This window comes from Juglans regia, chromosome 8 (assembly GCF_001411555.2).
Source record: "Juglans regia cultivar Chandler chromosome 8, Walnut 2.0, whole genome shotgun sequence".
NCBI classification, from domain to species: domain Eukaryota; kingdom Viridiplantae; phylum Streptophyta; class Magnoliopsida; order Fagales; family Juglandaceae; genus Juglans; species Juglans regia.
This window is the reverse complement of record NC_049908.1, coordinates 30036539-30063280: the sequence shown is the minus strand read 5'-3', so window position 1 is coordinate 30063280 and position 26742 is coordinate 30036539. Positions and strand designations below refer to the sequence as shown.

Sequence of the window (26742 nt, the reverse complement as noted above, 5' to 3'; positions counted from 1 at the left end):
CAATGTTGCTATTGTTGGAGGAAGCATACTGTAGTTATTTAAAACATCTACCAGTGCAAAAGTGTAATCAGGGAAATAGTAACAGGGAAATGTGCTACAATATTAATTTAATTTTTTTTTGTTAGAAAAAAAAGGTTGCTATATTTGAAATGGTATTTATTATTTGCAAAATTTGATATTATTTATTTGAAAATTGGAATTTGGCAGCAATCAGTCATGGAAATTGCACTATTAAAGCCGAGATCAGCCAAATATATGATATCTTATTCTCGAATCCATACTCACATTATTTTTAGAAAAAAAAAAAAAAAAACAACTTTTATGGAGTGACTGATAAATTTAAAAGACGAAGGATGGTCGTCGAACGGTTGCGTTTGGTTCCTTAATTCCTCTAAACTCATCTCAACTCATCATTACAACTTTTTTAAATCCCAACACAAAATATAATAAATAATTCAATTTTTTCAAATCTCAAAATAATAATAATATTAAAAAATAATATTCTAACAATATTTTATTATCTCAACTCAACTCAACTCAACTCACTTCAACATCCAAACACATTGGTATTAGATTAGTCAAATATTTTTTTATTTTTAAATTTAGTAAATATTATTTATATTTACTCTATATTGAATTAGTTAAATTATATTTATCTAAATTATAAACTACAATAAATTCATTCTTCTTTTCAAATATGAAAAAAACTATAGCAAGTCTAAAAGTATTTTTTAAAATTATTATATTATAAATATGAGATTTTTATTTATATGAGATTTTACTATCTATATACATATGAGATTATTATATTATAGATTATTAGATTGTGAAAATAAAAATGAATATGATTTGTTGGAGATTATTAAAGATTATGAAAATAAAATAAAAATTAATAAAAAATAATAATAATATTTTATTATTATAGAGAGTGTGATGACTAATCTAATGTAGATTTTAAGTTTTGAATGATTAGTTAAAGATAAAAAAGTTATATATTAATCAAAATTTAAAGAATAAAATAGTCAATCCAATACTAATACTCTTAGTTGAGCTTTGTAAAACGAGAGTAGTATACAATGAAATGATTTTAAATAAAAATTATTAAAATATTATTTTTAATAATTTAGAACCGGTTGATCTGTCTTAAGATAAAAAACAACCTACCAATAAGTGATCGCTAAATGGACAGTCCATTAAAAAATAAATGGGACTGCATGGTAGAGTCTCATTCGCTCAAATCCCTCATCTCTTTCAGTCAAACCCGTCGAAGCTTCTAGCGTCGCAGCCCGTCAAAGCCTCCAGCCCTTCGCAGCCCTCCTCTCAAATCCTCTAGCCCGTTTACCAACTTCAAGAAGGCAAACAGCCAACCAGCAACGAAGGAAATCAATTCAAAGACTGAATAAGTCCTTTGATGGCGCCTCTATCCCAAACTACACATACAAAACACCCTCTGTTCTCATAATCTCTCTCTCTCTCCTTGTGAAGCAGAGAAGTCTCACAAACAACTTGCTGGAAAAAAAAAAATTAGCACACATCCAATTCTTATCTTTCCTCTCTTTCCGCCTCTCTTCTTCTAAGTTTCTGTTCAAATACATCTACAACCTAATATCTTTATCTTGTTCGGTTCACTTCATCAAGCTATTCAAAAGGTCGATCACATTCTGCAAAAGAGAAGAAAGATTTTAGGGGGCGTTCCTGGGGTGTTCGACGGGCTGGAGGCTTCAGTTCAATAGCACTGGATTGGGGTGTTCGACGAATCTGAAGTTTGCGAAGGGGGCGTTCCTTCGACTGGGTCGAGTTTCGAGAGATGTTTTGATAGAGGCGTTTGGGAATGTGATGATCCTCATGTTAATTGTGTGGAATTGCTGATGTGGCGGCTTATAATTGGTGGCTGGTATTCTTTTAAAAACAACCGGATCGCTCTAAAGCGGTTCTGTTTAAAAAAATTAAGGTTGAGTTTGAATGTTGAAGTGAATTGAGTTGAGTTGAGAAAATATTGTTAGAATATTATTTTTTAATATTATTATTATTTTGAAATTTGAAAAAGTTGAATTATTTATTATATTTTGTGTTAAAATTTAAAAAAATTATAATGATGAGTTGAGAGAGATTGATGATCCAAACAAAGCCTAAGGCTTTGGTTGATTAATTTTTTTTAATTTATTATTATAATTTTTTTTAATTTTAATATAAAATATAATAAATAATTTAAATTTTTTAAATTTTAAAATAATAATAATATTAAAAATTAATATTTTAATAATATTTTATTATCGTAATTCAATTCAATTCAACTCATTTTAATATTTAAACATAATCTAAATTAAGATTTTAAAAAAATAAATTATTTATTATATTTTATATAAAAATTTTAAAAAAATTATAATAATAATATAAAATAAGATGAGATTAAATAAATTGAAAGAATTCAAATCGAATTATTCGATAGTTTTTATTGATTTGATTTTTTTTATTTAATAATTAAAAAAATATTTTTTAATAAATTTATAATTTTTTTAAATATTTAAATTGATTTAAGAAATGCTTGAAAAACAAAAAACAAAACAAAAGAACAATGTGCATTTTTTACCTGTCGGTAGAGCTGTCGATGACCCTAACAGTTGTCCTTTTAAAATAGTTTACATTGAAAGAGATAAAAAATAAATATTTTAATTGTTAGCTACTATAATTCTCGGTTACCATGCATCCTTCGTTAAATAATTTATATTAATTTCTCTTTCATTTTATTATTACATAATAATTATATTATTAATTATTATTTATATATATATATATAAGCATTTGAGTTCATATAATTTATAATAGATTTAAATTATAAAATATAAAAGAAATAAAAAATTATAAAATAAATATTAAATTAATAATAATTTATTTAATAAATAAATAATTTATCGTAGAAATATCTCTAAAATAGAATAAGATAAAAGATAAAATACTCTCTCTCACACCGCCGGCCAAGATGAGGTGGCCAAAAACAAATAGAGAAAGACAGCTAGTAAACGTGTATCGGGATTCACTGTTGCTCACCTCCCCCCCAAACCGTGCCTCTTTACCTCTCCCATGCTAGGGTTCGCGGAGAACAAGTCCACCGATTGACACCTCGCCCAAGTCCCACAGAATTTCCAGCCACAGTATTGGCGCAGATGAAGACTGGGTATGCCTTCCAGCTTAATTCAGTAGACGCCCGATTTTACGACTAAACTACACGCCGGCGAGAAACGGGGAAGGGAAGCAGAGGTCGGTGCCGAAGGGGGAAGGAGGTCACGGGAATATAGGAGCTCGTGCCTTTCGATTCTTTTACCGGGACGTTTTGGTCATTTCAAGCTTCCAGCGTGGACGCTGCCTTAAATTAAGGCACAGGTAAACCTACTCTTCCTGTTTAGCTCTACTTCTACGTTGCCCCTTTACATAATTACACGTGTTGTCGACTCTTTTTATTTTATTTTATAAGCACATGCCACATTGTCGTTTCTGCGTGCTTTTGTGCGGTTCGGTTCTTCCCGTCTCCTTCTCCCTCACTCGGTATAAATAAAGTAGTGTACCTCACTCGCACTAGCGGCACATAGAGTCGGCTGAGTACCACTCGGGAATAAAAGGTGTGGCCGTGTGGGCGGCTGTTTGTAGTTTCAACTTTCCACTGCTCTTTCTTTTAATTGAAATAAATGTCTCTTCAGGTCTATTCATGTTTCTTTCTTCATAATATCGATTAGACTTCTGTCCCTCTATATATATATATATATATATGAGGGAGTGGCGCAGCACTAACCATGAGCTTTGTATTCGATGAAAATATGGCAGGTTTCTAGTCTCTTTCTTCTGAATCGTGGGTGATCCAGATGCTCATGGTTATTTTTGCCTTGATCTTGGAACTGTAATAGTGACTTGGTTATTCATGTAAGTCCTTTCCTATTTCATAGATATGTAATGGCTTTGCATACTTGCCCCATGTATGTTGTCTTGGTATTTTGTGGTTGTTCGGAAATTCAAATAATAGGGAAAACGGAAAAAGTAAAAGAAAGATATATTCGATTATGGCAAGTGCAGCTTAAATGGAATCTCAGCCTAGAACGAGAGGGAATATGAGTAAATAAAGAAGTTTTAATCCCTCGATCAGTGTAGCTATATCATCATATTTAATCATAAAAGCTTGAAGACTTGAAGTTATGTTCCAAGAATGATGCTTTAGAATGAGATCTGAAAAACAATCTCTACATCTGGGTGACTTGGGATGTCCTCATCCCTTTTTGATGAATTGATGCATGTGTTTATAAATATAGCTATCTATCTGCTTTTTAGTCTTGGTATTTTGACCGTTTCATGTCAACACAGAGATAGTCTCATAGGAAATCTTTGCCCAATCTGCTGATTAGTTAACCTAGTATTCGTGTACACTCAAAAAGACATTACTTGATTGGTAATAGAAGTCATTTTTTTTTGGATTAGTATAGAAGTCAATTTTATCAGGCACCCACTAGAAGTAGCTTTTAATTCGCCAAAACACTAGTTTTGAGTGCTTTGTTGTTGTTTTTTTTTCTTGGTTGGGTTGGGAGTTATAATCTTGGTTCTTTTGGTTCTTGAGTTTCTTGTAAGAATCGAACTTCTTCATGCTGTAACATCACTGACTGAGCTATCGCATTGAAAATTTATTCACATTTTCCTCCAAACCTCATGATTATTTGCTTTATTCTCTTATCTCTGTTGCTGCCTGTGGTTTTTCTACCGATATGGCCTAAGATTTGTTTACCTCTTACTTATAAAAAAAATCTGTATTCCTCTTGAACAGCTTATTTTGGCACTGGTCATATAATGGCGAAAGATAGAGATGATAGTTTAAGCCAATTGTCTGGGGGTCTGGGTAGTTTTTTGAGAAAGTGCCTTTTTAGTATTCTTTCAGTGGGTCCACTTCCCAATCACATCGCATTCATCATGGATGGAAACCGAAGGTATGCAAAGAAGCACAACATGGCAGAAGGGGCTGGCCACAAGGCTGGCTATCTGGCTCTCATGAAGACGCTTTGTTACTGCTATGAACTGGGGGTGAAATATGCAACAGTCTATGCCTTCAGCATTGAAAATTTCAAAAGGCGTCCTGAAGAGGTTCAATCCTTGATGAATCTAATGCTAGAAAAGATTGAAGAATTGTTAAGGGAAGAAAGTATTGTAGACCAATATGGTATCAGAATATACTTTATAGGTAACCTAAATCTTTTGAGCGAGCCTGTCAGGGTTGCGGCTGAGAAGGCAATGGCAGCCACTGCCATCAATACCAAGACTGTTCTTTTGATCTGTGTAGCCTACACTTCTTATGATGAAATCCTGCATGCTATTCAAGAATCCTGCAAGATTAAAAGGAACGAGATTGAAGAACGAAATGTAAGTAAAGTTAGCAATGGTGTGACTGAAGGTGCTGAAGAAGTTGATGAAATACATGGTGTCATTATGCATAATGTTCAAAGATATTGTGAAAATAGCTCCAATAAACTTCAGGTGTTGAACACAAGTAGAGTTTACGATAGTGTAACTGGAGACAAAAAGAAAAATGTAGTTGTGGATGCTGTTGGGGGATCCTGCAAAATGAAATGGGATGAAGCTGCAAGTAGAGCTTGCAATGATTTGATCGAAGGAGTTGAAGAGAGCATGAAGAATCAATGGGTGCTACCTCCTATAAAGCTGTTAGATGTTGAGAAACACATGTACATGTCAGTGGCGCCCGAGCCTGATATCCTGATCCGAACTTCTGGGGAGACCCGCCTCAGCAATTTTCTTCTTTGGCAGACTACTAACTGTCCATTGTACTCTCCAACTGCACTATGGCCAGAGTTAGGTTTATGGCATCTGGTGTGGGCAGTACTGAACTTCCAGCGGAGCTACCAATATTTCGAGAAGAAAAAGAAGCAGTTATAACATTCTTAAGTCGACATAACCAATACGTTATAGATTATTTTGTAGTAATGAATTACAATATAGGGATCATTCCCGAATTTCTCTGGGAGGTTTGGAAACTTGAGCAATGGGCTCCACAAGTCTGATTGTGGTACCTACTTTGGATTGTTTTAAGCGGCCAAGCTTGCTGGTTTGTATTCATGTTCTTCCCATTTTAGAATTTGATTGGCTAGTGAATTTGTATTGCAAGTACCTATGGCTCTTAAGCATCGGTCTCTGATGCTCAGGGCTACTAGACGTGCTATCTTATAAAAGTTAATATTTTTCTGTGTAATTGAGGAATGCCTATTCCTATTAATAAAATTTTACTTTTATTTATCAAAGGAGAGAGAGATACAGCATCAATCTTCAAAAAGACAGATAGCAGCATCAAGAGTAACCATTCAGAGCACTGAGGCACTTTATTTTAAAATGATAGAGTAATTCTACATACAATCATGAAATTTGTAAATGTTGTGTAATCACTATGAAATAGAGTGAGATTTATTATTAAAAAATTAATTTTATTTTCATGTGAGTTATATGTTTTATTCATTTTTTTAAAATGATTATACAATGATTACATAATTCACGATTATAAATATATGTCTTATAATTCACGACTGTAAATATTTTTTTTTTAAACATAAACTTTAAAAACTCGTAATTTCTCAAATGAGAGTAGATGAGCCTCTAGAATCCCCCAGTCCAACCCTTATACAATTTAGTATTTAGTCGTCGACGCGTCGTAGGGGGCAGGGAATGAGCATGAGGACAGCTTTTTGGACCACCACAGAGTAAGCACTAAGCACATAAGACGAACGAGGAAAACAGTAGAGACAGCAAGTGAAATTCCGCTGCTTTGCCTCTTCCAAGTTGGACCACGATTTCTCCATCAACTGCAGTTGCATTTTGCACAGTAAATGGCAAACATACATTTTGAAGATAACTCCTACGTAATGACTTTTCGAGCACTATCCTTTATATTCCTTTTCATTGCTTTATAATTATTAATATTATTCTAATCTCGGTAGGTGGAGACTCCTTTTTCCAATTAATCCGGCCTGCCTTTCATGTAATGGTCAATACAATGGACGGTAGAAAAATGTGTTATCGACTGAGTAAACGTATTCAGTCGTACACGTTTCTTTGAAACCTCACCAATTGGAGCCTTGTACTGCTCGTGACAAGTCATTAAGGTCTATAAGAACCGCACATAAGAAAGAAAGAAAAATGTAGTGCATCAGGGCATGTCCTGCCACTCCACTTTCTCAAACCCTCCGTAAATTCTGATGCTAACAAACACTGCCATGGCTCTCTCTTTGTTGAACAAAGTCCTTGCTACTCTACTCTTTGCTCTCCTTTTATTGAAGCCCACCTCCAGCTCCCACCACCACCACCACCACCACCCCCATCATGGGCTCAAGTCCACCCACTTTGCTCTCTTCCAACATGAAACGATAAACAAAACTGGATACATCATAGTGAATGGTGTGGCAGGACCAGGAGTTAGTCAAACCACCACCCCTTTTGGCACCTTATTTGCTTTCCAGGATCCAATGACTGTCACACCCAAACGGTCTTCAAAACTTGTAGGGATTGCTGAGGGAACTACCATTACTTCGAGTCTGGATGGGCTTCAGAGCATTTCTATTGCTAAGATCACTTTGAGTTTGAAACACCACAAAGGTTCTGTTTCAATTGTCGGAGGCACGCACAATATAAAGCCTTCCGATCACCCTGTTGTGGGAGGCACCGGCGACTTTCTGTTTGTGCAGGGATATGTGACATCGTCTCCAGTAAGTCTCAAGGGCCTCACCGTCGTCTATAAGATAGAATTTCACCTCTACTGGCCTCCATATGCTTCTCAAACTTCTCTTTCCTGAACAGCTTCACCTATGTCCAAATGAACTCTAGTCAATATTTTAAGAATAATGGTCTATAATGTTATCTCGGTTGTAAGGGTATCCTTTCCTCATTTCTTTTGAACGTTCTTTTGAATGTGATGTCTCGTGTTTCATGAGTTGTTCTATCCCTTTATTTTAACTATATATTCTTTTCCTCATTTTTTTTTAGAATAATGCTACTCTCACCACTCCCGGTCCCGCTCTTGGTCCCGTTCAGTGTAAAATTATTTTTTTAATATATATATTTTTTACTTAATGATTAAGTAAGTGTTTTTTAATGATATTATAATTTTTTTTATTTTTTTTAAAAATATTTTATAGTGTTAAAAAATACATGTATAAAAAAATAAAATAAAAAAACACTACATTTTACACTGAGCGGGACTGAGAGCGGGAGAGAGAGCGGGGGCTGTAGCAGGACTCTTTTTTTTAAGTACAAGATGACTCATTGGAGTTATAAAACCAAAAACAGAACCGCTAAGCGGTCGGTCCAATTATCCGGTAATAACAGCCCTCCACTTAGGTCTTGACACCTCAGAAAACATAATAAAGGAACGGTAGACTCGTGCGCATGGGATAGAAAGGCAAAAGACTTCAACTCAGCTGACCCCTCTTCTAAAAATTTGTGGTCCGGTGCATTTGTTTACCTGCTCCTTTTCTTCTTCCATTTTGAAGTGAGCATATGAGATTATCTCTTTCTATGATTTTAATCTTGTTGGTTGGAATGATTGAAAGTGATTTGAGGGGTCTAGGCAAAATTGGTGGTAGCTCGTAGACAAGAGGTGTTTGTGGGGCCTTCATGTTTTCATAGATAGAAACAGAGCGTTCTCTATATGAATTGTCTGGTCCATTTCCATTTATTGACTGAGCAATCTGGGATGCATTTGTTTGATGTTGCAACGTGAGGAGGAAAATGTTCACTTATCTTGTTCCTTATATTATTTCTAAAAATAAGACTAATTGTTTGAGAAGTTCCTGTAACTTACACAACCTGATCTGTTTTGTTTCCCACAGAAGAATATTATAACAAGTAGCTATCAAATTATACAAACGACAAATAATGATAACACCCGGACATCATCCCAAAGCAGCAACTTCTTAAATGGGGTATCTGGAAACTTACTGATAGAACCAAACAATCGTTCATGACAAATTGACTACAAAAAAAAAATTAGTATGAATAAATAGATATAACAACTTTCACAAAAATTCAGTGTCAGACACAGAATCAACGAGGCTTGTGCAGACTAGGCCGATTACAGAAAATCCTGCCATTGGCCCTCACAAATGATGCTATTGTTATACTCGCACTGGCCCACATGAATGAAAAGAAGAAGTGCTTAAGATCGTAGCGAGCTGCGGAAAAGATGAAGACAAGATGATGTTCAAAATAACAGATTTAGCTCAAACTAATGAAAGGAGTATATTTGTCTACGTATGTATGTATAGTTTTCTTTCGGCCTCGCAATTTCCAACTTAGGACCCCTGTATATGAATTTTTCCAACTACTCTCAAATGAACCACAGGATGCAAACATACTTTACATTAGTGCAACTGCTTATTCTGATGCCTACACTATCCCTTCACATTAGACAAACAAAAAAGAACTCACCTTGCCTCAGCGACATGGTTGTCAAAAGGAACCCAGTTAAAACCAACAATAAAGCGAGCGGAAAAGACTACATGAAGAAATATTCAGAGGTCAGAGTCTGAGATGGGTAATAAACGGGAATAGAACCAAAACTAGAAAAGACATAAAATTGTCCTTTGGACCAATAACAAAGTATCTTTTGATATCCAGCAATAGCACCCAGAGTTCAATTTGGTGGATATATTAACTTATGTGAGATAACTCGAGAACTGATGTAAACTCAGAAGAAAATGAAAATCAGATGTGTGCGTGTATCCAACAAGTTATAAAGCACAAAACAGCTGCCATTTGGCTTGTACTCACAGCTACAGCCTCAAGGCCTCTTTTCTGGGATGAGGGAGTTAGATCTCGGCTGACAGAAACAATGTAGTGCCCTTGCAGGAGATCAATTGCATCCTTCAGATATGTGCCAACAAGAGAACAAAAAGTCAGCTTTGATTCTACAGAATGTATGATAACCCCTTCATGTATAAGGCAATTTTCAAATTAAAAGAACAATGCAAAAAATTAAAAACATGTCAACTATCTGACATATAAATGTAATTGGTTATGCATGGTTCAACAGTCTTCATCCAAAAAATAACTAAGCAAGTTTAGAAAATCTCTGGGTCAAAAAATATTTTCTTCCCTAGGTGAGACAAACCAAGAAAACTTGCTGGTAACCTAGTATTTCTAGAATACTACTTAAGAGTCTATATTTTGAATGCAGGAAGAAGCATACTAACCTGCTTTGTCCCATCATGAAAGTTATTCAAATAATAGCGTGTCAGGGCACTCCATCCATCTTTAAGGATCCCTTGGACTGTTCTTTGGCCATATCTATAATCAGACGAAATAGAGCCATATTACTCCGCAGAAGAAGGGGGAAAATATGAGTCTCTATGTGACCCCCAGGGTAATTATATAACCAAGTATGAAATACTGTGAAGTTGTAAAACGTTAGGGAAGATAGACAAAAACAATCATCCCAAAATGCTCCATTTGATGTAACACGGCTATACAAGGAAATAGGGATTCCATTTCATTATTAATTTGCAGATAAACTCACATTAAGCTTATAAAATCACAGGTAATCCAAAATTGCGATATCAGACAATATTGAAAAAAATCAGAATGTCAAAGCTATACATGCATGGTAAAAAACAAGGAAAAAAAGTTTCCAAGTATATCCATGGAAAAGTACCTAACAAAATCTCCTTTCAAAGCAGGAGTGCCAGAATATTGAATGCTTATGTCATCCCCATGGTTAGCCCACACTTGAGATACAAAAACAATTGTCAGTACAATCCCAACTTCATGATGAAGCAGAAACATGAACAGTATTATGATTATGTATCCCAGGCAACCACCACCACCACCATGTAATCAACATAATCATTTTTGAGATAAAATTATTTACAAAAAGAAAAAAAGAATATTCTCACAAATTCTAAACTTCTCATCAAAATTTGGATGTGAGCTAATAGTTTCTTCAGCACCAAATACGCCAAGTCTTCTTAGTTGGAATTCCAACATTTTTCGGCCGATCATGCTCTGCAACAATAGAGTTAATCTTGTCTAGAATTAGAATATCAATATGAAAACCACAACATGGTCCTTTCTCCATCATACTAAAACTTGAAAAGAGTCAGAAGAACAATAACAAGAAGAGCACTAAGGATAAGGAAGTGCATGCCTTGACTGCAATGTGAAAACCCAAAGAGGAAAAAGATAATTAACTAGGCAACTTGACATATTTTTGGCGATCAATTCTTTTCCTCTAATTTCAAGAGACTTAGCTTGGGTAAAAAGTAGAGTTTTCATGACTATTCTAAGATCTCCTCTTGCAGTGAACAGAAGCCATAGTCTACCTACACAAGGTTCAGGAAGGCATAGTTTGTACTTTTTATCAGTTATCTATGCGATTGATGTTAACCTACCTGGGTAACATTTGTACGGTCCAAGCAATCAATACAATTTGTCCTCACGACTCCAAGTTGCTCCTTCAATTTGTCACCCTTTTCATTCAACAAAAAGTACCTACCAATTGTTAACAAACAAGCAACTCAGGAATATATTACACAAGATGTCTTTGCTAGATTACATAAAGTGTGAGCAATGAAAAATGATGCTTCGCACATTTTCACAACCAAGTCTAGCAAATAACTTTGCTGATAAAAAATTGTCTAGCAAATAACTGAAATAGTATATCTCAATACCCACAAGGAACAAAATTGCTCATTTTATAAATAAGAAATTCCAGCAATGCATGCCAACTATTCTTGTATTGTTCAGTGATTCATGTTTGCAACTCTTAAGGAAATGAAAAAGATAACTTAAGTACAGATTATTTTTTTGATTGGTAAACAAAATTTATTGATCATAAGATATACAAGAGCATCGCCTACGCATGCTAGTTTGGTGAAACTAAGCACAACCTATTAATGTTTAGAGACTATATATATATATATATATATTTTTTTTATGTTGGGGAACCTCTCCAAGGCAGGGGCCTTCGGACCCTATATATATATATCAAATGCTATATACTGCATCTCGTCTCCTCACACCTTTCCATAGAGCAATGTATAGGCTCAAGTGGTAAAGGTCTTGATCTTGGTGGTATGCTCCCTCTAGGTCTAAGGTTCAAATCCTATTGGGTGCTAACAATTTCTAGGGGCCATTGGACTGGGGGAACTTCTGCTTGAATTACCCGAGGTGCACTTGCGGAAAACTTCTTGCCGAGGGCTTATGCATCCTCGGGATTAGTCGGGACCTTGTTCTCTGACACCCGGTGCCAATAAAAAAAAAAAAAAAGATTAAAGCTGAAAGTCTATTCAATACAAATATAGAAAACTGAAAAAATATACTGTCCCCATACGAATTGAAACCAAAAATACATAATGCATCTATCAAGACCAAGTTCGATATGTGTTACCATCTGCAGGAAAACATACCCATTTCTCTCAAGGAAATCCGAAATTTGCTCATAAAGGATTGAAAGGCGCTCAAAATGAACATGCCCGCAGATATGATGAAAATCGAAGTGCAGATATCTATAAAATCCAATAGGTCTTAGTATGAAAAAATAAGATACATACTTGCATATGTTATAAGGTTGTATGAAAAAAATCTTACCTTACATCGTCACTAACAATATGCTGCATTGCATTTGCAAATTTTTCACTCAAGCGTCCTTCACCTCCATGCTGCAAAGCGACAAAGGTGGTGTAAGAAAAAATATTTTAAAAGGTCCACACACCTACACATACCAAAACCACTCACAAGCATTCATATAGATGAATGTGCATGTATAGAATGTCGTAGCACATAAACATTCCTTTTTGCTTTCAATGAGGTGTAGAAATGATGTAAAACAATAGCTAAATATTTTAAAAGGTCCACACACCTACACATACCAAATCCACTCACAAGAATTCATATAGATAAATGTGCATGGATAGAATGTCGTAGCACATAAACATTCCTTTTTGCTTTCAATGAGGTGTAGAAATTATATAAAACAATAGTTGTTGAAACCAGATAAGTTATCCTAGAGAGCCCCTTGCTTCATCCTTTCTAGCCTCTCCTTCTTGCTTGCTTACATCAACAATATTCATTACCCAAGGGAAGAAAATATGTACCTTGTTGACAAGATCAACAGCTAACACAGCCCCATATTTCTTTCTCAAATCCAAAAAATGCCGCTCAACTACTCGAGGCTACATATAATGTAATATAGTCAGAAACAGGTAGAGCATTTGATTTACAATCAAACAATGCCATCGATGAGCAAATAACTATAACACTCACAGCTTCCTCAAGTCTCACAATTTCAAACTTGGGCTTATATGTCAAATCAACAATTTGCTCCCAAAGCAATGGAATTGACCCCCGAACCTGCAAGAGGAAATTAAAGGGAAAAGTAACATGAGACAGCTCAAATAAAACATCTAAGCACAATACAGTACTAATCCCCTACAAAATTTTTTACCATTTAGCCGTAGGCATAACTATTCATTCTGTAGAAATGCAGTGCCTTTGGGCTATGCCTATATGTATGTGTTGGTGCAATTCTGAATGACTCGTCTTCTTCTCTTTCTTAAGACTTTTCATCTTCTATTTCCGGCACTTCTCGCCAGGAATAATCTTTAATCTATTTCCGTTTCTCTCATTTCATTATTCTGTTCTAGTTCCTTTCTTTTGTCGTTCTTCCTTTTGCTTTTGGTGGTTGGTTTTGATGGAGTGTAGCCTTTGGTTTGAAGCAAAACAGTTTGTGATCAGAAGGAAAGGGGGGAATCTCTTTTGTATTATAGAGAAGTGTAGGAAGTTCATGAAGGTTCTTTACCTTAGTGGAGATGTGGTGGTCTGGATGGTTAAGGTGGTCGAGGAATGTTTGAGATTCTCGGATAATAGAGCACCTTATCAGACTAGAAGGGAGGGAAACAGAGTCTTCCTAATCCAAATATGTCAAAATTCGTATGGAAGGTTTGTTAAACTCGTTGAGCTGGATACGGGCAAGGGGAAAGGAATCATTGCAATTCCTGAAGGAAGAAATGGAAGTGGTTGGGATGGTTTTGTGAAGAAAACGGGTGAGCTTGTCGGTTCAAGCTCCTCTGTTCTTGTCTCAGAAAACAGAGGAGTTAATGGAGCTGCAAAAGAGGTGAGTAGAGTTAAATTGCACAGAGTCATCTTTAACTCTCATGAAGCTCCTTATTTGGTAGCTGTTAAGAAATCTGCAAAAGATAATCCTGGTCACAGTAACAAAAATGGGAAAGATTTGGCAGTGTCGACTGCAAGGATCAAGAAGGATGGCTTGAAGGAGATGAACTGACGAAATTTCTCTGATAATGAGGTTGACGGTTGGCATCCCGCAATGTTGAAGAAAGTGGGTGAAGTTGAAGGGTCACTATGGCATATTCAGGCAGAGTTGCTTGGATGGAAAGACAGGCTGGACTCAATGTTGAAGTCAATAGATGAAGGATTGGGCCTAATTATGGGCCTGGGTGGTGTATCTAGCAGGAAATTAGATAAAACAGCTAAGTTGAAGGGAGGGAGGTGGGGGTGTGCCTGGGCCAAAAGACTATTGCTAATGTAGGAGATGGGCTCGTTAGAGGCCCAACCTAGAAGCTTGGTTCGCATTTGATTCAACAGTATGGTGGGCCTCAAAATATCATTCTCCCAAAAGGAGTTGTGTTCCAGCCCAAGCCTACGGTAGCTCCGAGGCCAGGTCTGTCTTCTCAGACTAGGTCGTCGGCGGGGGGCAAATCTTCTGGGTGTATTCTGGCGACGAGCTCTACTACAGTGAATAAGGTGAGCACGTCACTCAACACAGCAAATCTCAAGAGGGCTCAGCCCACTCAGAAGGTGGCTTCGATTCAGCCTCTGACTTCACAAAAGAGGTCGACGGGTGATGGGGTTTCTATCAGTAGCATTCCAACAATGAGTATGCCCCTGAAAGTTGCGACGGAGGTTGGAGGTTCTTCTGAGGAGTACACGGGTTTGAGTTCAAATAATGCTACTGGGATTGAGGAAACTTTTATAGATTGTGTGCCAAGGGATGGTGAAAAGGTAGAAGATGAATGTGGTGAAGGTTTAAGGGGGAGCAAGAAGTCTTTTACTGAGGTGATTGGTGGAGGTGAAGATTCCGAATCTTGTGAATCTGGAGAGGTTTTCGAATCAGATGAAGATCTTAACCCTGTTCCTTTCTGTACTATTAATCCAGGCATTGAATGGCCAAGTAATTCTTCAGACTGGGTGTTGAGGAAGGTAGAAGAAATCAGAAACTGTGTTGGAATCTCTTGTGAAGGATTTGAAGAGCAGTTTAGAGCTCTTCTTATTGCCATAGAAGCTGGATAACCTATTCTGACCAGATCAGCATCAAAAAAGAAGAGTGGGTTGAAAAGATTGTAGTGCACTATTAATTACAAATCCAGGGAAGGGAGTGTCTTAAGAGAAAAAGGCAAGGAAAGGGCTGTCAATGGTTTGTCATGAAGCCCGAGATCATTTCATGGAATGTTCGGGGACTAAATGATTATAGGAAACGTCTCCGGGTGAAAAATATGGTTTTTCAATGGAAGGATGAAGTTATTTGTTTTCAAGAAACTAAATTGAAGATAGTCAATAAATCGTTGATTAATAGTTTATGGAGTTGCCTAGGTATGGGATGGGTTGAATTAGTTTCAAATGGAGCTTTGGGAGGTATTATTGTAATGTGGGATAGGAGGGCTGTGGAATTAGTAGACTATTATGAGGAGAATTTTTGGTGGCATGTCACTCTAAGAATGTAAATGATGAGGTAGAATGGGCTTTTGCTGGTGTATATGAGCCAAATTCTGATGCTAGTAGTAGTATTCTGTGGGATGAAATCACGGGAATCTGCAGTTGTTGGGATTTTACATGGTGTAAAGGAGGGGATTTTAATATTACTCATTTTCCTTGTGAGCGAGTAGGTGATTCTATGATTTCTAGAGCTATGTCCGAGTTTTCTGATTTCATTTCCGAGCTGCAGCTGGTTGATTTACCAATGGTGGGAGGGGACTATACATGGTCAAATGGGAGAACATGGTCCCAGCTGGACAGATTCTTGGTTTCGGCATCTTGGGAAGCACTCTTTCCGGAATTAAGACAGAAAAGACTACAACGAATTGTTTCAGACCACTATCCTACCATGTTGGATTGTGGGGGCATTATTAGTGGAAAGAGATATTTTAAATTTGAAAATGTGGTTGGAGGATGAGGGTTTTATTGAATGGGTAAGGAGTGGTGGGTTTCATATCAGTTTTCTGGCACACCAAGCTTTGTTTGGCTGGTAAACTTAAGGCGTTAAAACAGGATTTGAAAAGATGGAATGTGGAGGTTCTTGGCAATGTTAAAAATAAAAGAAAACAGCTTATTGAGTAGCTGCATATTTTGGAGGAAAAGGAGATGAAGGGTGAAATATCCTATGAGGAAAAGGAGAAGAAGAAAGGGATGGCAGAAATTGAAAAGTTCACTCTTATGGAAGAAATTTCGTGAGGCAAAAATCAAGAATTCTTTGGCTGAAGGAAGGTAACAAAGGCACGAAATTCTTTCACAAAATGGCTAATTCACACCGTAGACATAATGCTAATGAGGTTCTTCAGGTAGGTGATAATTTTATTACCGACAATGGGGGAGATTGGAGATCTTTTTGTGAATTATTATGAGAAGCTTTTTCGGGAAGAATATTCTTGGAGACCTAAGTTAGATGGGCTGTCTTTTGAGTCCATTGATCATCTTAGTGCAGATTGGATGGAGAGGAACTTTGAGGAAGAGGAAGTTCTTGATGTTATTAGAGGTATTTCTAAAGATAAGGGACTGGGTCCGGATGGTTTTTCTATGGCATTTTTTCAAGCATGTTGGGATATTGTGAAGGAAGACATTATGAAAGTTTTTGGAGAATTTTATTCATTCTTAAAATTTGAGAAGAGTTTTAATACTGCATTCATCGCTCTTATTCCTAAAAAGGTGGGCGCTGTAGATATGAGGGATTTTTGCCCTATTAGTTTGGTGAATGGGGTGTATAAGACCATTTCTAAGGTGCTAGCTAACAGCATGAGTGTGGGAGATGACTTACGATGCAGCATTACAGTTTCACATTTACTTTGTGCAAACGATACTTTAATCCTTAGTGATTCAAGTCAAGATCATCTCCGTGCTTTGAGAGCCTTCTTTCTATGCTTTGAAGCTGTTTCAGGACTTAGAATTAACTTATCTAAGTCTGAAATTGTTCCAGTGGGTACGGTCGGGAATATTTTTGATTTGGCTAATATCTTGAGATGTAAGGTAGGTACTTTACCTTTGAAATATCTTGGATTACCTTTAGGTGCTCCTCACAAATCACACTTTCTATATGGGATGGGGTCATTGAGAAGATTGGGAGGCTGCTAGCTGGTTGGAAAAAACTCTATTTGTCAAAAGGGGGAAGAGTTACATTGATTAAGAGTACTTTTTCTAATCTCCCCACTTATTTCCTCTCTCTTTTTCCTTTACCCGCGGGGGTTGCAAAAAAAATAGAGAAGATTTTTCAGAATTTCTTGTGTGATGGTAATGGGGAGGAAAGAAAATTTAATTTGGTGAGTTGGAACAAAGTTTGTCAACCGGTTTCATGTGGAGGTTTGGGTGTGAGAAATTTAAAACTTTTCAATAAAGCTCTACTCGGGAAATGGCTTTGGAGGTACCATTTTGAGAGAAATGCATTATGGTGACAAATTGTGGATATTAAATATGGGAGGATGTGGGGGACCTGGTGCGCAAATGAAGTTAAAGGGGTGAATGGGGTGGGCTTGTGGAAGTCCATCCGGTTACTATGGGGGGATTTGTTAAAAACATAAAATTTAATGTGGGGGATGGGGCAAATATTTATTTTTGGCATGATACTTGGTGCGGGGATTCAGCTCTTTAGTACATTTATCCTAATTTATTTAGGATTGCTAGAGATAAAGGGGCTGCAGTGGCTGAGTCTTATAAGATTTCTAATAACATGTTTCAATGGAATGTGGATTTCAACAGAGATGTGCAGGACTGGGAAGTGAGTGAGGTATCTGATTTTTTGGGAAGATTATATGATATGAAAATTGATCAGAATAGAGAGGACAACCTGCTGTGGTTGCAAACAAATAACTCCAGATTTACTGTAAAATCTTTTTATAAGGCATTAGTTAGTCAGGGAGTTAAAGACTATCCCTGGAAATGTATTTGGAGGGCAAAAGTACCTAGCAAGGTTGCTTTTTTCTGTTGGTTGGTGTCTCTTGGGAAAATATTAACCACGGATAATTTGAGGAAGAGAAGTTTATTTGTGGTTGATTGGTGTTTTATGTGTAAGAAGGATGGTGAATCTGTTAACCATCTTTTTCTTCACAGTGAGGTGGCAACAATATTGTGGAATGAGATTTTAGCAAGGGTAGGCAGTACTTGGGTGATGCCTATGCATGTGGTGGATTTTTTGGCTTGCTGGCAAGGTTCAGTGGGATGTAGAGGCAGTGCAGCAGTGTGGAGGATGATTCCCTTATGTTTGTTTTGGTGCTTAGGGCTAGAAAGAATTGAGAGGTGTTTTGAAGATTGTGAGCGTTCTATGGGTGAGTTTAGGGATTTTTTTTTTAGCACTTTAAGTTTTTGGGTGAAGAATCTTGTAAGGGATGGGAATATTTGTAATGTTTTATTTTAGTACTGTTTTGCTTTAGCTTGTATTTAGGTGTACTCATTTGTATACTTCTTGTGTACTTGGGCTATGCCTATTTACTTGGAATAAAATCTCTTATTAACTATAAAAAAAAAAAAAAAATGTATGTGTTGGTGCGTTTGGCAGGAAAGAAATGATAGAAGCTTCGAGAATCACGATAGGACAATGGGTGAGCTTAAAGTTCTCTTTTTTAAAACTTTGTTCTTATGGGAGGGGGTTATTGATTTTAATGGACTAAATGTCCACGATTTTCTACTTTCGGTTGTAAACTCTAGTTAGGTACTTCTCGTGTATACTTCCTATGTACTTGGGCTATGCCTATTTTTCTTATGAATAAAACTTCTTGATTAGCTATAAAAAAAAATGCAGTGCCTTTGGACCCACCTCTAGGGAGTAAACCCTAGTTACCTGACCCCACACACCAGAACCATGTATCGAGTAAAGCAAGGTAACTCCTTGTGTGGAATAGAACCCAGGATGTTTGTGTCTATGGCTAGGGCTGGCAATTTGTATTGTTGTGTTGAGTTTGGATTGTGTCAAATTATGTTCGTGTCATATATTAACCAAATCTATCCTGACACTTAACTGAACATGTCAAATTCCGCAACCCTAACTAGCTAATTTCGTGTCGAGTTCGCAGGTTGTGAGAAAAATGGTCAGCTCTGAATCTCACATGCCAGGTTCAAGTCGTGTCAAATTGAGTTCAAGTCATATATGAGTCAATCCTAACCCAACCCATTGAATTAAAAGGGTCAGATTGTTCAACCCTAACCTGCAAATTTCGTGTTGGATTTAGATCTTGTTCACTGGTCATGTCAAAAAATTGCCAACCATATCAACAATTCATTCTAGGCCCGCCCTTTGACCACTAGGCTACACCCTAACAAATGTGGGATCCACCCCGTAACCAGCCCGCCCTTCCCATCACCCACACTCACTCAGGGGATTAGTAGATTAAAAATATGTAATCAGTTGGTGAGTACCCCACCTGTCTGCCAGGTTACATATAACTAAGTATAAATTTGAAAAAAAAAAAAAAAAACCTAGATGCAAGTTGCCACACGCCCACTCCCATTCTTCTTTCAAGTAAACCTAGTGCTTTACTTGAGTTGTTTCATATGATATTAGAGCCAAGTAAGGCCAACTATATGATACTAGAGGATTGTACGAGTTGGCTCTGATAAGGATGTCAGGAATTTAAGTGGGGGAATTTGTAATACCCAAAGCCACATTTAAAATACGAAAAATACACATGGAGTGGATAGGTTATAAAGGTAGTCATGGGTGCTAAATCCTACGTTGACTACTTACTAGCTGAAATTGGGTTTTATAAGTGATTCTAAGGAAGCTTAAAATGGACTAGTCTTTTTAAAGTCATAGTGCAGATGTGGCTAACGCTTTCCTTGGGTAGTTACATTTTCACTACCCACATGTTCTCATTATGCTTGGAACTATCATCTGTCTCACTGGGGATATTCAGGCCTCTGCATTTGTCACATGCATATTGAAGTCTTAGCATCACAAAACATGGAAGCAAATTCAACCAACTCATGCTTCTTTTGGCAATCTGAAAGTGAAGAAACTAAGGGTCTTTCAAAACCTTGGAGAGATCACTAAGGCATTGTTAAATGAACTTAAAACCACTTGCCTGCAAAGAATCAATGACCTGTGATTTTGGTAGCACTCAGTTCTCAACACTGATCACATTCTTCAATTTATTGGCAAATTGCAAGTATCTTTTCTCACAGAGATTGTTAAAGTACAATCTTTAACATGGTACTTCCTTTTTATTCTGTTCTATGGAATTTAACGGCACAAGAATCGCTTCCTCCACAAAATTGGCGCCCATATGTCAGCCATGTAATCACTCTAACATTCACAAAATATAATTTCTTTTTTTTTTTATCAGTATTTTCACAAAATATAATTTCCACAGTGCCTCGTGCAAAATATTGCTTAGTCTTTATGTATAGCACTAGCCTTTCATATTTGTATGGGTATTCACATGGGCAAAAAGAGGGAAGAAAAAAAACTAGACACCAGATTTGTAACATGACTGTTCTCGTATTTAGGTATGTACTAATATTACCTGAACAAATGATGCTGAAATCCCATTAAATTGTATAATTTGCTCAGTTTCCACAAAATTAGCAACGTAACCATCAGAATCAGCTCCTCTTCTCCACATCCGAGTGCCTTGCAAGAAATGAAACTACTATCAAGTAGACCAAAGGTCAATACTAAGGCAGCATAACGCCACCTTGACAGAGAATACAGTGAAATGCAATTTACAGTGAAACTATGCAGAATAAGGCTAGGTTCTTCTTTTTCTAGCATACTCCTACGGTCATTTTTCAATCATACTACCGCACAGTCAGCCAGAATCTGTTAAAAGTATAGGAAAAATCAGTCAGCATGTTAAGTATTATAATCAGTCAGCATGTTAACAGTGTACTTGGTTACTCCTATTAATTTATATATAATACTTTTACTTATAAAAAAAAAAAGTATTATAATTCAAGACTTCTTTGGAGAGCAGATCATCTATGCCCCATCAAACCATGAAGCATCTATCTCTCAAATTTATTTGTAATCGGCCTTTCTACAAGTTTCTATTCTGATAAATATTGTAACCACTTCCCAGGTTATGTTCTCCGTAATGACCATGAAGGCAACCAAGTATGTGGTGGAAAAATTGTAAAGCACACTTATCAGGCCCCATTATAGTTAATAAACTTGTGTCAATTCCTGCTGTAGTTGCTAGATTACATTGTTTTAGAATTGAATTAATTTTTAGGTAAGTAATTTACCTATAAATTCAGATTTTTCTCCCTTTACCCATCAAGAAAGAATTTACAAATGATCCTGAAACAAAGCTTCACAAACAACACAAGAATTAAAACCATCCAAATGTATTTTTAGCCCATTTATAATTCGAACTGATATACTCATTCCCTGTCAGTTAGGTGCTTCAAATGAAGAATGTCAGTCAAATGTTGAAAAATAAATTAATCATTCATCCATATGTGTGTTTGTGTGTGTGTGTGTAGTCGAGCTTTGCCTAGTTTCTGTTAATAAAATTTCTTTACTTATCAAAATATATATACATACATATATATATATATAATCATTAGTGTATTGCTCATTTCCTTAGTTTCTTCCCAAAAAAATATAGTTCTGAACTAGTCTTGTTGAAAAAGCAAATGAAAATTAAAAATATACAGACTGACAGAATAACAAATTAAACAGGTAATGCAAGCTTTAAATACCATTTCTCCTTGAGCATCGTCTAGAAATCAGAGTAACTTCAATGATATCTTTCTCAATGGCTGCTTGAAAGTGATGAAAGCTTGATGATCAGTTAAGGAAAAACTTCTAATGGGGACATATGATATATCCAACCACCATTTAATATTTAAAATCTGTTATCATGAAAAACTAAAGTGAAAAACTGAAATCAACAATGCGATAAGGATATTCCCTTGGACAACAGGTAGCAAGAATGGATCAAGCTGCAAAAGGAAACCACATAAATGTTCAGCTGTCACAGTAAAATACACATTAAAAATAATAAGAAAATGAAGCACGTAGCGGTAACAACAGCTTTGGCATCAAACTGACCTTTTTATCAATGAGCAATTCTAACATATAGTTGTTCCAAAGAAATCTAGGTTCTGCCTGTGGCAAACCGATTGGTGACATTAGCAAAACTCTCTATTTACTGGAAATCTAAAATTACAAGTAAACATCAATGAATTGAAAACGACTTGAAAACTGTAAATCACACACAATAGAATCTCACCTTCAATCCAAACAGCTTTTACTCCAACAAAAACATATCTCAAAGACATCTCTATCAAAACATATTTTCTATGGGCCCCGCCACTTTTACAAAAAATTCTTTAAAAATTTTTCTCAAAGATTTCAGAAATTTCCAGAAAAACATTCCATCCAAAGAAGCCTAGATCTCTAATAGAGTATTCTCTCTATTAGAGATTTAGGGCTTGTTTGGATAGAAGATATAAATAAAATATATATTAAAAGTAATTACTTCTAAAATCAAGGCTTACCTGTCTCCAAAGTGGAAGCAATTTAGACTCGTCACCCAAATCGTGTAATCGCTGTGCACTGTGCCACAAATATACAATAATGGCTTATATAATTTTAGCATAACTTTTTTTTTTTTACAAGTATAATTTTAGCATAACTTATAAAAAACGAATGAATATCACTAATGATTAGTTAAGGTTGCATTTATAAATGTCCAATGTATATGGTGATTTGATGTCTCCATCAGTTTAAATTAAAATGTTCTTGGTTGTAAGTTGAAACCCCGCTTAAATAGATTGTACATTGATCTGGCTTGCCTATTCCGCCTAACACTAAACCTCTCTTTCTTCCGTCCTCTGGTCAAATTTGGTGGAACAATGAAACATGCTTCTGCTGCTATAATACTAGGAGTAAATTTTAGAATAAAGCTTCTGTGCAAGTATAAATAATAAGAATAAATCTATTTACAAACGTCTTTGTGACACACTAAATACACTGCTGATGTGAAAGCTTGCCATATCAGCTTACTTAAAAATATTGGTACTTTGCCTCTTTTATGCGGGTCCCGCAATAAGTAGTGCGTTACACACCAGACTTGTAAATAGCACAACTCAAATAACAATACCCTTTTTTTCTGAGAAAGGATCAGGGTGCTTATTGTTACTCAACCAATTCATGCAAGTACATTGGTTTGTTTGAATTCCAGCCACCATTGAGAATGGACAGATGTTACTAATGTGGAAACAATGCTCACCTCAGTGTTAAATTGGTGTCATATGAGAAATATAGACCAGAGGTCCTCTCTGCAATGTTTAGCAGCCCGGAAAACTCAGTCTCCATCTTTTTCTGTCAAAGTTCACAGAACAATTAGAGTTCAATTTCCATACTAAACAGACGGTAAAGCAACAGCTTACCTGTTCTGCGGGGGAATTTTCAAGAGAATGATTGCAGGGAAAAATCTTTAGGGATGAAACTTTAAAGATGGGATGTCCCAAGTAAGATCCAATGCATTCACGCTCTGTAATCACTATTAAATATGACCCTACAAGCATGGTAGAATATAAACAAAAATCAATATAATCAAACACATGATGGTTCGTGTATCTTATTTATCATGAACTGAAAAGGGGAATAGCTCTTAGACTAGCTACTGGGCGGGGGAATAAAGAATATGGTTTTTAACTGTTTGACAAGGCTTTTTACCTGCCAAGAGCTTCAGCATCCCTACTACTCCAAAAATTGTCAGAATTCTAGGAACCCTAACAGAGTTGCATTCTGGAAGTTCATCTGCAGCACAAAACAAAGAAACGCCGATGAAGAACAACATTTTCCATTAATCCCACTCAGCAATACAAAACTAAGAGAACATAAATATATACAAATAAAACAGCAAGAAGAATCAGCCCACCAATCAGATTCATCGAGCCATCATTACGACTGATTGCCAAGAAGGAACCAGAAGAGCCATCCGTGGGCTCAACAACATACTGATCTGGGAATTCCCATAGCCGCATAGATGTATATAGCTTTTGACTCGAATCAGCCCTCTCCATCATTATTGAAATGAAAGGGGAAAAACGCCAACCTGGGAACAACAACAACAATAAACGTTAAGTCATGTACCAGTCCCCAAATATTTCACTTTGCCCGTGTCTTCCTCTCTTTGGCACCACTCTCAGTCCAATCCACCACGCTCCACCTGTATTCCAGCTCCTTAATTGTCTCAAATCAGAATGCCCCAAAATCTTTTCTTCACAAAAATCGCAACAACAATTGCAGTACCAATACAGAGGAGGTTCTCTAATCTATGGTTTCTCTTTAGAATTGAAAGAAGGTGCATCAATAGTTGAATCTTTCTGCCTTTTTAATGTCACTGAAACAACTTGTGAAAGAGATCGATCCAGAATTGATCCATCTCAAAGGCCAACCGCTTGCCTTTATCCATAGCGACCCAGGATTTAAAAAAAAAAAAAAAAGATGAAAAAAACAACCTTTGATTGAATGCTTTGCCAACAGGCCAATCGGGAGCAGAGAGATGGACGGGGCTGGAAAGAAAATTTTAGAAGACCAAAACGAGAGAGAGAGAGAGAGAGAGAGAGAGCTTTCCGGTGTTGGATGGTTACCGCAACGGTCGTGATACCGATACAGAGTAGAGGGGAACGAAGAGGAGGTCAAGAGAAATGAGGTGGGGAAGAAGAGGAGGACATATGCCCACTGGTAGGTGCGAAACAACCAAGGCCACCACGTCCGGTTTCAAGGAAAAACTAATAATTCAAATGTTTCCAGAATTCCCGTCCCCAGATGCATAAAAATCTCAGCCATTAACAGCCAATTGAGAACGAAAATAATTCAAGAAGGTAAGAAACAAGTACATAAAGAACAACTTTTTTAAATCACAAAAATTTTCTAACTTTTTCTAAATCAAAATTTACATTAAGATATTCAAACTTAATTTCATTTTCGATTCCCGTTGGGCCACCAACAAACGTAGATTATTTACATCTATACCATCTTTGATCTTTCTCTTTCGTTAAAAATTTCCGATTAACCAAGCATTATGCCTCAAAGTAAATCCAACAGAGGTGGAAACAACATTCGACATCAACAATTTCAATCCTCGATCATAAAAAGAAAAAGCTAAGAAGAAAATAAAGTTGACGAGGTTTACCAGATGGGTGATCACGCGACAAAATTATCTGAAGAAGAAGAAGAAGGAGATCCAACAGCACTCTGAAAGAAGAACGAAAAAGAGCAATTAAAGCTTAAGTACGTGTTTGCGTGTTTGCCCCCAAATGCATCAACCGGCAACGGAGTGGAACAACACCAAGTTTCAGCACGCGTTACTCCCAAAGGTCGCAACTTTCATAGAGTATTATAGAACTTCAAATATAGCAAATAGTGGCGGACGAAATTGCCTCCGCATCGCACATAAATGAACTTTGTTTAGGCACGTGGAATAGAGTGATTTGCTGGTGATCCAGTATTCGGGGGATGATAAACGTCCGCATGTTCTAAATCCTTCCTTTTTACAAATAAATTCAGTCAAAACACAAAACAACTTCAATAATTATCCAAGTAAAGTATTTTTGAGTGAGAAAATATATTTATAATTGTGAATTGTGTAACTGTCACGTAATCGATTTGAAAAAAATGAATAAAATATAAAATTTACATAAAAAAATTAATTTTTTAATAATAGACATCACTCTTTTTCAAAAAAATTATGCGACAGTTACATATTTCATGATTGTATATAAAATTACTCATTTTTTAGGTCTATGTATATAACCTTAACATTTGCAAGTCCTAAAAATAAAACAACTATATACGTATGGTTTATGGGTATTTTTGGGCCATGTTATAAAATAGAGTCATTATAAAATCATTGTGAAAAGTAAAATTATATTTGGCATGTCTATTTAAAAATGGAAAATTATAGAGATACAACTCCTTTTACAATCATCTATATAATCATGTTTTAAATAAAAAGCCATTTTGATAAAATAACTTATAAAAATAATATCATCTTACATAAAATTATAAAACATGAACAATATATTATCTTCAAGAAAAATTATACTCCTCATTCTCACACCACACTTAATCTTTTATTTTATTTTTATCTTTTTTCTATGGTCTATGGATGATGTCTAGAATAATTCAATTAGTTTAGGAAGAATAAAACCAAAAAAAAAATTAAAAAAATTTTAAAAAAACAAAAATAAGTGAGGTGTGTGGAATGATGAGTAGCAAAACTCTTCGTCCTTAAGGATGGAACATAAGGTCCATGATTGGGGGTTCTTCTTCAATGCCCTAGTTAGCACGGTTCATCCAAGCCGATAATCGGATTACCTACCCACTCATATTTGGGAGCGGGTACGGGTATATGAAGTAGATATCGGATTTAAAAGTTGATGCCCGCAACTCAGGTTAACTTTTTAAAAAGTTATACTCAATCCACATATTTAGATGTTTTTTTTCTTAAATCTTAAACAATGTTAGTTTCTGCA

General features: G+C 36.1%; 4 protein-coding genes across 7 annotated transcripts in view; 3 read left to right on the top strand and 1 right to left on the bottom strand.

Annotated features, from left to right (window-relative positions):
* LOC109004516 (probable disease resistance protein At4g27220) overlaps positions 1-26742 on the top strand; it is a 963953-nt gene that overhangs the window by 343266 nt on the left and 593945 nt on the right. The gene's annotated exons all lie outside the window — the stretch shown is intronic.
* Positions 2965-6238, top strand: LOC108979967 (rubber cis-polyprenyltransferase HRT2-like). 3 transcript variants are annotated; one of them, XM_018950771.2, is made up of 3 exons: positions 2965-3381; positions 3820-3915; positions 4805-6238. In XM_018950771.2, the coding sequence occupies exon 3, from the start codon at positions 4828-4830 to the stop codon at positions 5923-5925; it is 1098 nt and encodes a 365-aa protein (XP_018806316.2). In that variant the 5' UTR covers positions 2965-3381; positions 3820-3915; positions 4805-4827; the 3' UTR covers positions 5926-6238. The 3 variants fall into 3 exon arrangements, with proteins under 3 accessions (XP_018806316.2, XP_018806318.2, XP_035549195.1); XM_018950773.2 differs by lacking the exon at positions 2965-3381 and adding an exon at positions 3556-3617; XM_035693302.1 differs by lacking the exon at positions 2965-3381 and adding an exon at positions 3636-3695.
* On the top strand, positions 7156-7975 carry LOC109007932 (dirigent protein 19-like). Its single transcript, XM_035693311.1, has one exon. The coding sequence runs from the start codon at positions 7236-7238 to the stop codon at positions 7827-7829; it is 594 nt and encodes a 197-aa protein (XP_035549204.1). The 5' UTR covers positions 7156-7235; the 3' UTR covers positions 7830-7975.
* Positions 8761-25632, bottom strand: LOC109007442 (phosphoinositide phosphatase SAC6-like). The gene is made up of 21 exons (XM_018987116.2): positions 25401-25632; positions 24141-24317; positions 23936-24019; positions 23647-23774; positions 23487-23578; positions 22753-22810; positions 22304-22360; positions 22161-22194; positions 21952-22032; positions 20772-20878; positions 13294-13380; positions 13125-13202; positions 12619-12689; positions 12438-12536; positions 11421-11520; positions 10926-11034; positions 10685-10757; positions 10227-10320; positions 9805-9897; positions 9463-9529; positions 8761-9206 (listed from the first exon to the last, which is right to left on the bottom strand). The coding sequence occupies exons 2-21, from the start codon at positions 24286-24288 to the stop codon at positions 9079-9081; spliced, it is 1788 nt and encodes a 595-aa protein (XP_018842661.1). The 5' UTR covers positions 24289-24317; positions 25401-25632; the 3' UTR covers positions 8761-9078.

Coding starts and splice junctions, on each gene's coding strand:
- LOC108979967 (XM_018950771.2), top strand. CDS start 4,828: ATGGCGAAAGATAGAGATGATAGTTTAAGCCAATTGTCTGGGGGTCTG.
- LOC109007932 (XM_035693311.1), top strand. CDS start 7,236: ATGCTAACAAACACTGCCATGGCTCTCTCTTTGTTGAACAAAGTCCTT.
- LOC109007442 (XM_018987116.2), bottom strand. CDS start 24,288: ATGATGGAGAGGGCTGATTCGAGTCAAAAGCTATATACATCTATGCGG. Junction 24,020..24,140: donor TGGCTCGATGAATCTGATTG/GTGGGCTGATTC, acceptor TTTGTGCTGCAG/ATGAACTTCCAGAATGCAAC. Junction 13,203..13,293: donor TTGTGAGACTTGAGGAAGCT/GTGAGTGTTATA, acceptor CATTATATGTAG/CCTCGAGTAGTTGAGCGGCA.